This window comes from Octopus bimaculoides, chromosome 1 (genome assembly GCF_001194135.2).
Source record: "Octopus bimaculoides isolate UCB-OBI-ISO-001 chromosome 1, ASM119413v2, whole genome shotgun sequence".
Classification (NCBI taxonomy): Eukaryota; Metazoa; Mollusca; class Cephalopoda; order Octopoda; family Octopodidae; genus Octopus; species Octopus bimaculoides.
Window position 1 is genome coordinate 127,680,289 of NC_068981.1, and position 16,886 is coordinate 127,697,174.

Sequence of the window (16,886 nt, forward strand, 5' to 3'; positions counted from 1 at the left end):
CACACACACACACACACACACACACACACGTACACTCATTTTTACATTTTTGGTTGCTTACTTGTGGTTGTCTACCAAATCACAGATGTTTACTAGCTTTTCCCTAATTTTTAGTGACTGTACATTTCTATCCTTAATATTCAAGATGAGTAAATGTTTATTTGGTAGGGTAGGTGTAGCTTTGTGTATATACCTTTTTTCCCTTTCTTCTCTTAATGGCAATGAGTGCATTTTTATGCCATGTGAAACTGCTGAAGCATTTGGCAGGCAGGTAGTGAGGAGTTGATGTTGCTCCACTTCCATCTGTGTTAAATTTGTCTTTGAACTGCTTCTTTTGCTTTTAGCTAGAAGTTAGCCATGCTGTAGCTGACCTTAAAGGATCTGCTTTTCTTCTCCCCTCATTGGTGTGACTCAAGACATGAGCATAACCTATCTAAGCCAATTTGAGACTCATGTAATGTAGATTAAATATTACTGGTATTGATTCAATGGAGGATTTCTGTATGAGGTGTTATTTCCCAACAGAAGACTGAAAGGATTGTTGGAGGCCTCTAGGTCCTGAATGTGGTACCTATATGTGGTCCATGTAGTCAGGCACACACACATACATTTAACATTCAGTATAGTGAAAAACATTGCTCAAGTTTTATGGACTAATTGCCTCATGAAGTATTTGATACAGAATAGTGTTGTGCTCTTCAAATTATTTTTATTAGTAGTAAATACTAATCTTCTTCATGTTCTTTGTGTTGTGTATATAATCTCATCATCATCTTCATGTGGATATACTGTACATCTATACAAGATGCTTTCTTGAGATGAATACTGCAGTGTTGTGGCTTTCTACAGATTATAGGTAGTTGTTTGACTAACTACTAATAGATCAAAGACCTACCTTGTTAGGACTGGTCACAGTCACACAACAATAATTAATAGCAGATACAATACTGATCAGGGCTATACAACAAACTAATAATAGATAAAATACTTAAATCCTTAAAGAATAAATTTTAAACACTAATTTACAAGAACTAGAGGAATGTGGGAAGTACAGAAATGTTCTTGACATTTAGTGTTCCAAATATAATTTAGAAGAATTAAAATATATTTCAACATTATATTTTAAACATGAACTGGCAAGAGTATTTTGAAAATGGAACAAAAATTGGATTTCTTGTTTTTCTCTACATAACTTATCTGACATTGCTATTGGTTTTATTGTCATACATCTTATTGTTCCCCAATAGCATGAGTAAGATACGTTTTGTTGATATGACTGGATTTTACAAATTGTTTACAATTCAACTCTTAAGTATAAGGTGCCACTTTGTTCTGTCAGTCATTTAGATTAGAGTAGGTAGTCTTTTCTAATCTAGTCACAAGGCCCGAAATTTCTGGGGAGAGGGCCAGTTGATTAGATCGACCTCAGTATGCAATTGGTACTGAATTTATCGATCCCGAAAGGATGAGAGGCAAAGTCGACCTTGGCAGAATTTGAACTCAGAACATAAAGACAGACAAAATACTGCTAAGCATTTTGCCCCGGCTTGCTAACGTTTCTGCCAGCTCACTGCCTTAATTGGAACAGGTAGTGACATTCGCATTGCTCAGAGACTGCATTATATCAGTTGTAAAATTTAAACTTGTAGCCTTGTAGTTGACACTCTAGTGCTTTAAACATATGCAACTACTATGCCTCCTTGTACCTGATAGTGTTCAGTGCAGTTTACATAAATTTTTGTGATATTTCACTGATTTTTAGAGTATTCTGTTTGATTGTATAGAAATAGGGTCAGAGGTATTTCAACCATAACCACTGTGTCTTTGTATATCATTGAGTGCATTGCCTAATGTGTTCTTTATTTAAGATTGTAGGGTGTGATTTGAGAAAGATTTGGCTGTCCTTTGTAGCAGATAAAGTGACTTTGTCTTTGGCTTGTTTTGTTGGCTATATTGCTGACAATTGTACTTGGATATAGAAAATATGGAAAAATATGTACGTAAAAACCTTACTGTTGTTGAGTTTGAATGCTTTAATTGAAGAACTGAGCCTTTATAAGACTATGTAGAGACCTACATTTTCTAAATGTATGGTTCACAACTTTTGACATTTTGATTGTTTCTGAGATACATAGGGAACTTTGCTTATGTATTAGGATTCTATTGTTACATGTATCAGTCTTCTGTAATTGTAAAACATTTAGTGGTGTCACAGTTTATACATGGATACAGTGTTGAATTCTTGATCTGATAGTTCTGATGTTATGTCCCATTAGTATTCTCTATCTGTCCTACTTCATAACTAAACAGACATGGAAAAAAAAATAGTGGAGTGATCATATGAAAATAGTAGTAGAATACCAGACTAACTTCAAATTGACATGTAGTTCGGTGGTCTACAGTAATGGGAAGAAATTTTCCTACATAAAAATGAAAAGTAGTGGTAATTCCTGTTATTGTTAGATAATCTTTGTCATGTCAGGTTGTATTGAATCATTATTTGGAAGTGAGGTAATTGATGGCTTCACTACTCTGGATATGTAAAGAACTTTGTTGGCATGGGGAACCAGCCAAGATCTGTTCAAGATAGGTGAAAAGGATGCCTTTATAGTTAAGACAGGTGACATTTTATGGCTATCCCTGCAGTCAAGACAGGTCATACATCATAGCTGTTACCTAAAGTTGCTGTGGTTTTGAAGCTGCAGACACTCCTGTTTTGGTATATCCATGGTGTTTCTTAGATCTGTAGGCTAAAGTGTCATTTTCAATACAACAGTGATCACTGGCTACTTACTATTTATCCCTCTGATAATGAATGATTGACTATACTAAAAACTTTGACTAAGCTCTTCTTCCTTCTCTTTCTCAGAACTGTATTCAAGCTTTTCAAACCACAATTCTGCAACAGTTAAAATGGAACATTAACTGCTTTAATTTCACCTAGTCATAATTGTTCAGGAGAAGTGTTCAGAAAAGTATTTTATGTGAGCTTTCTTCCTCAGATTAAGTGTGAAATGTAAAACAGTACAACAAAGAAAAACTCTACCAGCTGTGGTGGTGGTGGTGGTGGTAGTGAGATTGACATAGATAATGCTATTGTCCAACAGTAGGTGAAGACATGGAACCAGTGACCTGTCCTAATTACAATATTATAGTGTTTCATATGTCATAGTTTACAGATAGTCTATTGTAATAGTTTAATAGTAGTAGTAGCTGTTTTTATCTCATCATTTTGCAGTACTGATTCACTGGGAAGGTGGGTGAAGCTGAGAGTTTTTATGTCTGTTGTTCAAGTGTGTATATGTGCATGTGGATTTGTGTGTTACATGCTCTATGTGTGTGTTTTTGTATGTTTGTGTATTTAGTGTTGTTTGGCATGTCAGTGTGTGTGTGTCTTGTGTTGTGATATGTAACTTATGAATGTGTGTGTATTTGATGTGTTTGTAGAAGATCCATATCACCAGGATATCCAACTGAATGTTTAGGAGCCACCAACAGGTCTAACACTCTGGATATACAAATTATAAGATGTCTAAAGTTGCACTTGAACTTCAAAATTTTCTCAGTGTTTTAATTATGGAACAATTTATGCTTAGTATGAGGGATGCAGAGTCCTAACAATTTAACAGTTGAAGTCAGTGTTTTAAAGATACTAAAGAGTTAGTTGAAGAAGATTTAGCTGTAAAATCCTTTCAGGGTCAATAAATAAAATCCCAGCCAGAAGTATTAGAAGAATTGTTGATTGTTGAGCAAGATGCTTTGCAGTATCTGTTCTTGCTGTTTGTGTTCTTAGTTTGATTCCTGCCTAGCTGCCAGGACTGACCACCTGACTATGAGAGCACCCCATGCTACCCAAAATTGGCCATTATGGACAGGTAGGTCTACAAACAGCATAGATAATCTGATAGTAGCATGTGTGTAGATGCTTTCATCCAGCACAACAATAACTGAATTGCATTTAGATAAAGAAAACTAGAAATTTTTGGCAGTAAGTTATACTCATTGTTATCATCATCATCATTTAACGTCCATTGGCATGAGTTGGACAGTTGCTTGACCAGGGCGAGCAAGCTGGAAGGCTGCATCAGATTCCAGTCTCTTTTGGCATGGTTTCTAGCCAAAAGCACCCCAAGAGTGTAATTGGTGTTTTTATGTACCAGTATCATTTGCATGATACTGGTATCTGCCATGACTGTGGTTTTGCTTGGCTTGATGGGTCTTCTTCTGAAGCATGGTATAATGCCAAATGGACTCAGTCATTGCCTCTGTGAGGCCCAACACTTGAAAGGTGCTTTTACATGTCACCAGCATGGGTGACACCAGTATCTGCCACAACTGTGATTTTACTTGGGTTGATGGGTCTTCTTCTCAAGCAGAACATAATGCCAAAGGTCTTGGTCATTGCCTCTGTGAGGCCCAACACTCAAAAGGGTGTTGGGCCTTTTGAGTGTTTGCCTCTATGAGGCTCAATGCTTGAAACCACTTTGCCTCTATGAGGCTCAATACTTGAAAGGTACTTTTTATGTGCCACCTGCACAGGTGCCGGTTACGTGACACCAGCATCAGTCACAACTGTAATTTCACTTTGTTTGACAGGTCTCTGTCACTAGTCATTGCTTCTTGGAGATCATGCTTTACCACCACATCCCATGTCTTCCTGGGTCTATCTCTACTACAGGTTAGGGATTGGCACTTCTTTACACAGCTGTCCTCATCCATACACATCACATGATCATACCAGTGCATTCATCTCTCTTGCACACCACATCTGATGCCTCTTATACCTAACTTTTCTCTCAAGATGCTTACACTCTGTCAAACATGCACACTGACAGTGTACATCCAGAAAAGCATACTGGCTTCATTTCTTTCAAGCCTGTGCATATCTTCAGCTGTCACAACCCATGTTTCACTGCCTTTTGTTGCTAGCAGAGGTAGGAGTTCTCTAGACTTTGCCCAGCCTAATCTTATTCTGACAGCTATGCACTCTGAGTATCTACCTCCGCTACTAACTTGAACACCTAGTTAACGGAAGCTATCTACTACCTCTAGCTTACCCAATAGCAGTTGATGGAGTCTATTTTCCGTACATTTTCGGTGTTTATTGTTCCTGTGTATCTTCCACACACAAAAGCTATTTTCCCTGTTAACCTTCCTCTGATATTGCTGCACCTTTTATGTGTCCAAAGCTTACACCAGGTGCATCTTACAGGGTTACTACCTACACCTTTACTACAGATCAAGCAAGGCCATCTACCTGAAGGGACTTTTAATTTGTCTGCCTTCCTACTTACTAAGACTTTGGTTTTTTGCTAGACTTTGCTTCCATACCTGGAACTTCTTCTTTAGTTCTGGTAGTGACTCAGCTATTAGAGCAAGGTCATCAGCATAGAGGAGCTCTCAGGGGCAGCTTGTCTTAAATTCCTGTTGTTGCCTAGAGGGCTATAATAAGCAAGAGGGGGCTTAGGACTGATCCTTGGTGAACCCCTACTTGTACCCTGAATTCTTCACTGTACTTGTTGCCAATCCTCACCTTACTGGTAGCATCTCTGTGCATGTCTTGTACAGCTCTCACAGCCACTCATCTATCCCTAGTTTCTGCATTGACCATCAGATAAAGGATCGGGGGACCCTGTCAAAAGCTTTCTCCAAGTCAACAAAAGCTAAGTAAAGAGGTTTATCTTTGGCTATGTATTTCTCCTGCAGCTTCCCTACCAGAAATATAGCATCAGTGGTGCTTCTCCCTGGTACAAAACTAAACTGAATCTAGACTAACTCATCTAGATTAATTCTCCCCCTAATTAGTTGGGCTATGGCTCTTTCCATAATTTTTATCACCTGATCCAACAATCTGATACCTCTGTAATTATTTCTATTAAGGCATCACCTTTACCTTTGTAGCAGTTGACTATGGTGCTGCTACACCAGTCATTGGGTATGAATCACCTGATTTACAATACGTGTTACTAGATTATAACCTATACCCTCAGATATTTTAAGCATCTCAGCTGTGATTCCTGAAGGATCAGGGGTTTTCCCTGTTTTCATGTTCTTAATTGCTTTATCTACCAAAGTACTGTCAATTCAGGTAGCTGGTCCCTTAATTGGCAGACTTTCCTCCTCCCATTCATTCTCTACATTCAGCAATCTTTCATAATGACATCTCCAAGCCTCTTTCTTTGCAGAATCACTAAATGCAAGTGCACCATCATCCATGCGGACACATTTCTCTCCTATGGCATCATAATTTTCTCTCACATACTGTCTTGCAATCCAGAATACTTCAATTCTTTGGTTCTCACATCACTGAACATAGGCAAACTTCTCTGCTTCTCCCTTGGCTAGATATATCTGTCTCCTAGCTTCCCTTCTGGCTATCTGATACAACTCCCTGCTACCCCCACTCTTCCAGGGCCGTTTCTTTGCTCTAATGGCCCTGTCTACATCGTTGTTCCACCACCATGTTACCCTGGGTCTGCTTGGGACTTAGTACCATCCACAGATTTGGTCTGTAGCACTCAGCAAGCTGTCCCACAGGAATTCCCAGTTGCCCTCTATGTCAAGTTTGTAGTTCCTCCTCCCTCTCATCAAATTTCTTAATTAGGAGGTCCCTAAATCTCTCATCATATGAAGGGTCTTTAAGCTTCCAAATCTTTCTTTTCCAGATAGGTCTGCTTCTTGGCATCCTTCTGGCCTGGAGTCTAAAGTCACGAATGACTAGTCTATGCTGGGGTTACACTCTTCACTAGAGAGGATCTTTGTATTTAAGAGCAACCATACATGCAACTGTCTGGTGAGAATATAATTGATCTGGCTAGCATAGCCACATGATTGGTAGGTTATCAGGTGGCTAGTTGGTTTCCTGAAGTTGGTATTGCAGATCAGTAGGTTATTTGCATCACAGAACTCCAGTAGCCTTGTTCCCTCTTCATTTTAGGAACCAATCCCATGTACACCACGGAAAATACCAGGCTGCCATCTGGAATGTCCATTAAAGTCCTCAGCTATGAAGATGAGATCCTTGTCGTTTGTCTTAGCGGTAGCCTGCAGAAGAATATCATAAAAATGGTCCTTCTGTTAATTTGGTAGGCCTGCTTGTGGGGTATAGGCATAGATAATTGACACTATGCTATTCTGCAAGACTAGGCTGAACTTAAGCACTCTATCGCTCACTCTAACTACCTCTATGATCTTATTCACCCATTTCTCTGCAAGAAGTATGCCTACACCACTTACCTTGTCGCTGTTACCTTCCCAGAAGATTTTGTACCTATGTGTCTTGCCTGTAAGGAACCTGGCTGAAGCTCCTCTCCACCTTACCTCTTGGATGCAGCATACATCAACATGCCTCGGTTCAAGCATCTCAACCTTTCAATGTGCCTATATTGACATAATTTTCTAACTTATTGCTTTATTACTTGATGAGATAACATTTCTGTTTAAATCAGGCCTTGATCTCCAGATTCTTTGTATTATACATACCTCTATGATATCTATATTTTATATGATTATTTCATCCAAACCCATTTTATTGAAGTCTCTCTTGCATTGGCTCACTACTGTATAGGTTTCAAATTTTGGCACAAGACCAGCAATTTCAGGGTGAGGGGTAAGTCAATTACATTGACTCCAGTGCTGAACTGGTACTTATTTTATCAACCCTGAAGGGATGAAAGGCAAAGTCAATCTCAGTAGAATTTGAACTCAATGTAAAGATGGCCAAAATGCTATGAAACATTTTGCCAGGTGTGCTAATGATTCTGCTAGCTCGCCACCTTTCATTTGCTCACTGCTGTATTGTTGCCTATTTAGCAATAACATGGTTGTGTGATATTTTGTATATTGAAATAAATTGGATACATATAGCATTCCTTGTGAATTATCTCTCTAGCTTTGTATGACCAATTACTTTTGTGTGCTGCAACAAAATGTCCACAATAGTTTCTTTATTTACTGACATTCATTCTGTCTGTGAAAGTTACATTACATATCCATCATGCTTTATGTTTCATGGTTTATGTTTCATGGGTTTCCATTGACTCGTTCATACTTGGCCTTTTGCTCTTCCCTTTTCCTATGTCTCCTTTACCTATGTTTCTTCTTCACCATACAACACACCTACTATTACTGTTCAAGTTTCACTGCCATACAGTGTTTCAATGACAAGACTATGTTGATACTATACTGCTTCCATTACTATTCTTGTTATGCTGGTATAAATCTCTCCCAAAATTTCTAATGTTTCAGTTATACATGGCACTATGCTATTACCATACTCTGATCATGATTTTCTGCTTATAGTATCGCACCTTTATTGTCTTTGTGTATATTTTTCTTGTTATACTGTATTACACTTCTACATTAATTGGCCATCTTTTAAACTTATACATTACCATACTTCATGCATCTCCCATTACTGCCCATATTTCATTTCTGCACAGCATCAATTTGTCACACAAATATCATTATACTTTTTCTTTTCTATAGATGTATAAAATTGCTTTATGTTACTATTATATGAATTTGCAAAAAAAAAAAAGAAAATTGAAATTTTCAGAGATATTCTTTAAATCTTTTCAGGTATTTAAACTGCAAGTAATCCATTCACCTCATGACTCCTGGTTTGTTTTTCGCCGTTACACAGATTTTGTTCAGTTATCAGATAAGGTAAGGCTTGATAACCTAAATTAAAGCACTCATCAAATTAAACTTATAGATATCTCTAAAACAACTAAGCATCTCAAACTCTAGACATCTAAATGTTATTCATGTCTTTACCCAAATGTCAATTTCTTTATTTTGTTCTTCATTAATTTATAAAATTTTCTTTAAAACAAGTACATTTAGAGCTTAAATGATATATCTAAATTTCCAAAATACCCTCTAAATTTCACTGTATTTAAAAAAGTAAATCTATCTTTACTCTCAAATAAATTAATTCACCCTTTTCTCCATAAAAATGTTTTCTATCTAAGTTGTAAATTAAAATTCCTGCAGAAAAAAAATAAGGATTCTTATAAACTAACAAAATAAATCAGAAACCAAATACTATTATAAACAACGGTTACAGAATATTTAGTAAAAATACTTCTTTTAATAAAGTAATGTCCGTCTGAAGTATGTTTTCCAAAATTAACATCCTACTCTTCAACTTAACATTGAAGTAGAGAGAGACATATATACAAACTTATATCTCCCTTCTATTCTCACTCATTAAATATCATTTCTCACTGGCAGCGATTAGGCAGTGATTTGGCTGAATCATTACAGTTTCAAATAGAACACCTTGTGGTATTTGTTCTATCACTCTGTGCCCCGAGTTCAAACTCCACCAAAGTCAATTTACCCTTTTATCCTATTGGGGATATCTGTCAAGGGTTGTGATTTGGAGGAGTTGTTAGAGAAAGTAACAAAATGCCTAGCGGTATCTACTTTGGTTCTTAGTGTTCTGAATTCAAATTCTGTTTAGGTGCCAATATCTGGGGGTAATCACTCAAATGTAAGAGCATCTGATCTGTTTAATCTGTAATTGGCCAACATGGACAGGTAGGTCAATGATTAGCATAGATAAGCCAACAGTGATATGTGTGTAGAACCCTTAATATGGTACAACAATAGCTGAATGGAAAAGTTGCATTATAAAAGGAATAGAGGAGATTTTTCTTTGGAAGGTATATTGAATAACTATAATTTTCGTATTGATTTATTACTTGTGGAGGAAACAGTTCTGTTTAAAACAAGCTTTCAGTTCCAGATCATCATTATTGTACATTTTCAAGGTCAACTTTGCATTTCATTCTCTCGGGGTCAATAAAATAAGTACCAGTTGAACACTGGGGTCTGTGTAATTGACTTTATCCCTCCCCTGAAAATTGCTGGCCTTGGGCCAAAATTTGAAATCAATATTACACATCTACTTTTAGGACATCTATGTTATATATGTTCATATAAAATCACCTGTTTTATTCTTATTCCGTCTTATGCTTATTTTATTGTTGTTTGCCTCTGGCCAAATACCACTTTCCAGCTACATCTACATTCACCTTCAAGCTACATATAGTGTACAGTGTCCACCTCTAAGTTAGCACTACTGTATATATCCACATCAAAGTCCTGTATCAAATTCAAATTGTCTGTGCTGTACTGCTCTGCACATGTTCACTTCTAAGTTATTAATAAGGTACATGTTCACCTTCACGCAATTTGTACTGTACATGTTCTGTATATGTATATACTAGCTGGTGTATCCAGTAATTCCCGGGGGTAAAGATGTTCTGTTGAAATTTCTTATTACTCTGATATAAGAAAGTAATTTTGTTATAACTGCCACAAAAGGTGTATTTTCCGTCATGGAAAAGTACAAAAAATTGTCAGCTGGAGGAGGGAGAGATTGTTTGAGGTTGGCGAGAGAGGTCTTCGGAGGTTGGCGAGAGGCAAAGACATTATTCTGCTTAGCAAAGGCATCTGAGAAATGGATAACTGCTGTCATTCACAGACAAACTGTTGTTTTACCATGAGAAAAGTGCTGTTGAAGTGTTAAGTGTAATTTGGCAATCAAGGTTTGAATCCATGCTATGCTTGCATGAAGCCACTACAAATACGTTGTGGAATAAAAAATTTATGTACTGTCATGGAAAAAGTGTAACTGTAAACATGTAGAATTATCGGAGTAATGGGCATTCAAAAAAGTATGTATGTACAGAAATGTAAGATTCAAATTAAAGAAGTGCAATAATAATGTTTAGCAGTTCAAGACTGTGTGTAGTGAAATGCAGAATTAAGTCGGCTGATCGTGAGAATCAAATATTGATTGCTTTGCTAAAATCTGCAGGTGGTATGGGTTATTTCCCTTGGGTTGTTTAAATAAAATATTAGTAGTTAGAAAGATCCATTGGAAGGGCCCTATTATCGATTTTTTCAACAATCTAAGTATGTCACAAGGTCTAAGTATGTCACGTGTCAAATAAAGTATAAAAGTGATATTATCTGCAAAAATTAGAAATTGGACACACAAAAAAATCAATATTCAAAGTAATCGAATATAAACAATAAAATGGGTTATTTCCCTTGAGTGTTTAAAAACTATTGTACAGGTGCTATGGGTGTTTTTTAAAATAATTAGTTATATGAGGTAGATATAAAGGTCCCTTCCAGGGGCCGTATTATTTTTTTAACAATCTAAGTATGTCACGAGGTTTCCAGATAGGAGTTCTACTCACGTGTCAAGTTTCATCAAAATCAATAAAACGATGTAGGAGGAGTTATCTAACAACGCCACAAACAAAGACACACCGATTTTCCATATATGTAGTAGATTCTATACATGTGTTTTGTACATATACTGTACATGTCCAACTCCAAGCTAGTATTAATATCATATTTTTGTTATCACATTGTTAAACTCTCCCTATTTGCAGATTACTCAACTTCAGGTAAGATTGTCATCCTATTTGGTTTCATTAAAATGCACCTAGTTTCTTAATGACACCTACTATCCTTCATTGTTACTTTTCCTCAACAGTTTTACCCAGCTTCAAACAGTTTTGCTTTTTACCTTTCTTGGATTTATTATTTTTCTTTCACAAAATGAATAATTTTATCTTACTAATCAGCTATCCAGTTAATATAACCCACAGAAAATCTCTGCTTTTACAAAATTAATAAATTTACCGTTTGTAGTTGTTATAAAAGATGATGGGAATGTCAGATAAGGTTTAAGACAGTAAAGTACCACATTAAATATATTTAGTTTTATTTATTTCATGACAGTTTAGTTTCATTCCTCTATGTTATGAGTACTGACTGCTATTTCTTGTGTTGGGGGTCACCAGTTGTGCAAAGAACACTGAATCTGTTGCAATTTTTGACAAACATGATTTTATTCTTTTTGTACACAAAAAACAAATACTGTTATTACTATGAACAACAAAATGTTGAGAGAGTTTGAATGTTATTGTTCTTGGTGTAATTGTAGAGGTTGTCAAAAAGTTAGCTGCTAGTCATTGTGTTGTTGTCAGCTCAAGTAAGCAGCTGTCTGTGTTTGTTCACTGTTCATCTGCTATCTAATCCCTAATCTCAGTGCTTCTCCAAGCTCTCTATCAAATAGCCAAGGTATGCCAAATTTATACTGATGGTTAGGCTCAGAAAGAAGCATGCCAAAAGATGAAATCATTGCTGGAGCCTGTTTCATGCAAAGTCATGACTGGTCAGATTTTGTTGATCACATGGGTAATATTCTAGCAAATCACGACATGGGTGTAGTGATCTGACTGTTGAACATTCCCACTACATCTCTCTCTTAAATTTTTCTTGTGGTCAATTTTACCTTCCATTCCTCCTCCTTTAATTTTACCATGGTCAGCTTTGCTTTACATCCCACCAGAGTTGATAATACAATGTACCAGTAACAAGATATATAGTAGTAATGCAGTCAGTTCAATTTATTATATCTTGTCCTGTACAAAAAACAACTTTATGCTTTGATAATAGAAGATATTTTGATAGTATCATAACTGTGATGCTAAATGTACCTCTGTGTTCTTTAGATAAACACAAAATACAGGGTTGTCATTGTCTTTTGTTAGTTTAAAGCTTATAAACTATGTATCTTGGATTTATTCAGTCAAACTGTATCTTTCCTTTCAAAATTGGCCTGGTGCCTTGCAAGAAATCATCATCATCATTATTATTATTGGTCAAAAGTGGTGAGCTGGCAGAATTGTTAGCATGCTGGGCAAAATGCTTAGCAGCATTTTGACTGTCTTTCTGTTTTGGGTTCAAATTCCACTAAGGTTGACTTTGCCTTTCATCCTTTCAGGGTTGATAAAATAAGAACCAGTCAAGTACTGAGGCTGATGTAATTGATTTTCTCCCAACTACATTTTAGGCCTTGTGCCTATTGCAGAAGAAAAAAATAAAATTATTATTATCATTGTTGGTAGCCAAAGTCAGTTTTGCTGTGGCACAGAGAGATTAAAGAAAAGTTAAATTTGTATCTTTTCTAATTAGTTGTCAGTGGTTTACCACTTCAAAGAAAGAATGGATTTTTCTGAGGGTAATTTGGATGCTACTTTCAGCAGATCAAACAACTATAATGAAGTTCTCTTGATTCTTTATATTTTCTTCATTTTTTTTTCTCAACTGGAATAGCTAATCAAGCTTATTCCGATTCACATTGTAACACAATATTTAGTGAATTGTATGGTGGCGAGCTGGCAGAAACATTAGCATACTGGGCGAAATGCTTAACAGTATTTCGTCTGTCTTCACATTCTGAGTTCAAATTCCGCTGAGGTTGACTTTACCTTTCATCCTTTCGGGACCTGATAAATTAAGTACCAGTTGTGTACTGGGGTCGATCTAATCAACTGGCCCCCTCCCCAAAAATTTTGGGCCTTGTGCCTAGAGTAGAAAAGAATATTTAGTGAATTGTATATAAATTGAGTTTATGCATGTTTGTTTTGAATTTTCAATATCTTTCTTGCTTATTTTAGTTAGTGCTTATTTTTACCCATATCTAAAAACTGAAACTCCTTCCTTAAAATAGAATTTTATATTTTTATAAACTCCATAGATCTTATCTGGTCTGAACTGGGAACAAAAAAAACAACAAAAAAAACAAACTGAAAATAAAGCTAAAAATCTAGATGACTGACATGAGAACAATGATGAAATTTCAATTTAATCCCACCCCTATATTTCATGTTTCAGTCACATAATACTCATTTTGCCACCCTCATACATTTATATTAATAAAGAACCAAAATAACTAAATAGATAAAGGTATTGGATTAACTACTCTTGGATTATGATTTTGGATTTGGTGTAGGCATTTCCTTGTATTATCTTTGCACAAGTCTAAATGCCTCTGTGCCCCTGGCTGTTGGATGTAGCCGGGAAATTTTTTAATGTTATCTGTAATAGATTAACACTCTGACTATTGAGATATTAACCAATCCATCATAATGCAGCTGAATACAGAGCTTATTGGCATTATGAATGCTTGTGATCTGTGATAAGTATATTTTCTAAAAAAAAATCATTCATTATAGTACCTGCTTGTAGTACAATTAATTATTGTAAGGCCCTATATCAGCTCTGATCGAGTTGCATGATATGCAGATGGTCAGTTAAAAAGTAGGTACAGCCCATTGATAAACATATATAATGCCTATGTTTTTCTGATAACTTGTACACTCCAACATGTAGTGTTTAGACTAGATATGCACTCTTTCCAATTTATTTCTGTATACTTGTTATTGTTGTTTCGCCCCAGGTCATCCATGAGCAAGCAAAACTCCAATCAGAAGCATTTCAGCCATCATCATTCTGTCTATATATATATATATATATATATAAATTTAATAATGAGGGTAGAAATTGATATTAATCAATCAAAACCAGTGGCCTAGCATATTTAAAAATTTGAAGATTAAAATTATATTCCATACAAAATTAAGAGGAATGACCACTAAAAGTGGACTCCTATATGCTAGAAATAGATGCCAAATCACCTAACCACAAAGAGTTGAAATTTTTTATTTTTTTCTTGAGAACATACTCTTCGTGGTTAGGTGATTTGGCATCTATTTCTAGCATATAGGAGTCCACTTTTGGTGGTCATTCCTCTTAATTTGGTATGTTATATATATATATATATATATATATATATATATATATATATGTAGTATCTCTGAGACTATATTATCTACTTTGTCATTCCATTTTTAAGTCAGGAGGAGGTAATTTGAAGGAGGTTTGACTGCTCTTCTAACATATTGAGTAAATATAAAAACTAGTTTATTGGCTCTGTTTGCTTGTAAAGTCTGGTGATGGACACAGAAAAGATGAGCAAAGTGGAGTATGACAGTTTCAGTTTCTCTGCACATCTCATCGGTGGTATGCATCCTAGTCCAAGGTTTGGTTGGGCTAATGAGGTTATTGATGCTGCAGCTATTTTTGTGTGCCTATGTTTTATGTTCATCTGGACCGAACAGGAGGGACAAGTGTTTATAGGATGGTGCTGTAGATGTGTCTGTCTGCTTAGAGATGTGGTAGGTACTTTGAAAGTTGGTAATTGCTGCAGCAGCAAAATGCGCTCATTATGTAGCTTTTTATGTTTTTTGTATGCATGTCTGATTGTGTAGATAGCATATGGATTGTGTAGATGGTATATGAAACTTATAGTGATGCAAAGTGTGATGTTTTGAGTTCTTAATAATTTGCTGTGTTTTGTTATGGGGATGTTACAAGTCTAGTCAAGACTATTATTTCTAATGGGTCTAATGTATTGTTTGAAAACTAACATAGTTGACTCTTTTTGTTGGTAAACTATGTTTGTGCATCATTTTTCTTTCTTTACTATGTCTTCTAAATGTGCTGTGAATGTAATTCTTAGAATTTTTATTTGTTAGTATGGTGTTTATGTTGTGTTTAATAATTGGTTGTATTTGATGTTGCTGTAAGAAGGAAGATGGTGGATTTAGTTGATCTACTTTAAGTCTTTCTCTTTTTTAGTCTGGTTTCTACATTTGGAGTAGTTGGGGAGCTTTGTTTGGAGAATGACGGCAAGATGTAACTTTGATGCCATCTACATATGAGGCTATGTGTATGCTTTCTGAATTTTTGTGGGAACATTATGTAGATGTACATTAAAATGTGTGGGTGAGAGGAAGGATCCTTGTGATACACCTATTGGGAAATTAGAAATTTCGGAAGTTAAAAATAAAAATCAATGAATGGGTAGATGCTGATAAATTTTCAGCTTAAAATTACTGCATGTATTTTCTTATGTATTTGGTCAGTGCAGTCAATTCTGTATTTCTCAGTGAGGTTTTCAGATTTTATAGGAATGTTACTTGTTATACAGATTAGAGGTCTAAAGAAGGTGGGATTTGTTTTCTATCCACTTAATACATAATAAACTGAGCTAAGCACTGGTTCATAGCTTTCATAGAAGTATTTACATTTGTGTGAAGCCTTAAGGTTTAATGACTGATTGGCTAATCCAAAAGAGACAATGTCAGAACACTGCATACTTGTGTTACTTCTTTTGGAAAATATCTTCCTATCATTTCACAAATGAATGATTAACAAACATCAGTAATATAATCTAATTAACGGATATTTTACCAACAATCTGTATGGAGAGGGCTGCTTATTAATTATTTGGAGTTATGTAACTTATACTAACAGGAAAGACTTATTAAAATCTCTATTCTCTATAAAATTCTTAAAAATCAAAATGTGGTTTTCAGGTTTTTTTTTTAACTAAACAATTTTAATTTGTTATGAGTTTTACTCTGTGAGATAGCTTTTTTTAGCATCTTACTGCCTTCCTCTTCCCATCTCTTCTTTGTTTCTGTTTTTTTAACAGCTAATTCTTTTGCTGAAGCTTTCACTGTTCACGTTATTGTAGTTCATATGATGAATGGGAACAGATAAATATCATTTCTCATCTCTGTATGTCTGTAATTGTGTGTTTCATCTCTGTATGTCTGTAATTGTGTGTCTATATAAGTTATTAATGCTAAAATGTATAAATATATATCTTGATGGAAAAGAAATAAATTATACAATCACTTGTGTTAGAACCAACAGTAAGTTTTTCAATATGATTTTTTCCAGTATATCTAACATTTTTATGATGCCTTTAAAAAACACTTTGAACAACAGAGATTCCGAATCTGCAATCTTTTTAAAAATAAAGTCATTTTTTTTTCTCTAAATAACAAACTGATTTGGTTTACATGATTTGCAAACATAATATATTTTTTCCAGTAATGGCGCTATATATTTTACAAAACAAAATATATTTAAACACATATTCTTTAAATGCTAGTTAAATTTATTTATATGCAAAGCAAATTATATTCCTACACAATTAT

At 35.3% G+C, this 16,886-nt stretch overlaps 1 protein-coding gene across 4 annotated transcripts in view; it reads left to right on the forward strand.

Moving 5' to 3' along the window:
* LOC106883597 (sorting nexin-16) overlaps positions 1–16,886 on the forward strand; it is a 114,280-nt gene that overhangs the window by 84,534 nt on the left and 12,860 nt on the right. For 3 of the 4 annotated variants that reach the window (XM_052970290.1, XM_052970285.1, XM_052970293.1), the window contains exons 3-4: positions 8,581–8,667; positions 11,418–11,432. In XM_052970290.1, the coding sequence (XP_052826250.1) occupies positions 8,581–8,667; positions 11,418–11,432 (102 nt within the window). The remainder of the gene's footprint in view (positions 1–8,580; positions 8,668–11,417; positions 11,433–16,886) is intronic. The other variant, XM_052970286.1, reaches the window with a different exon arrangement.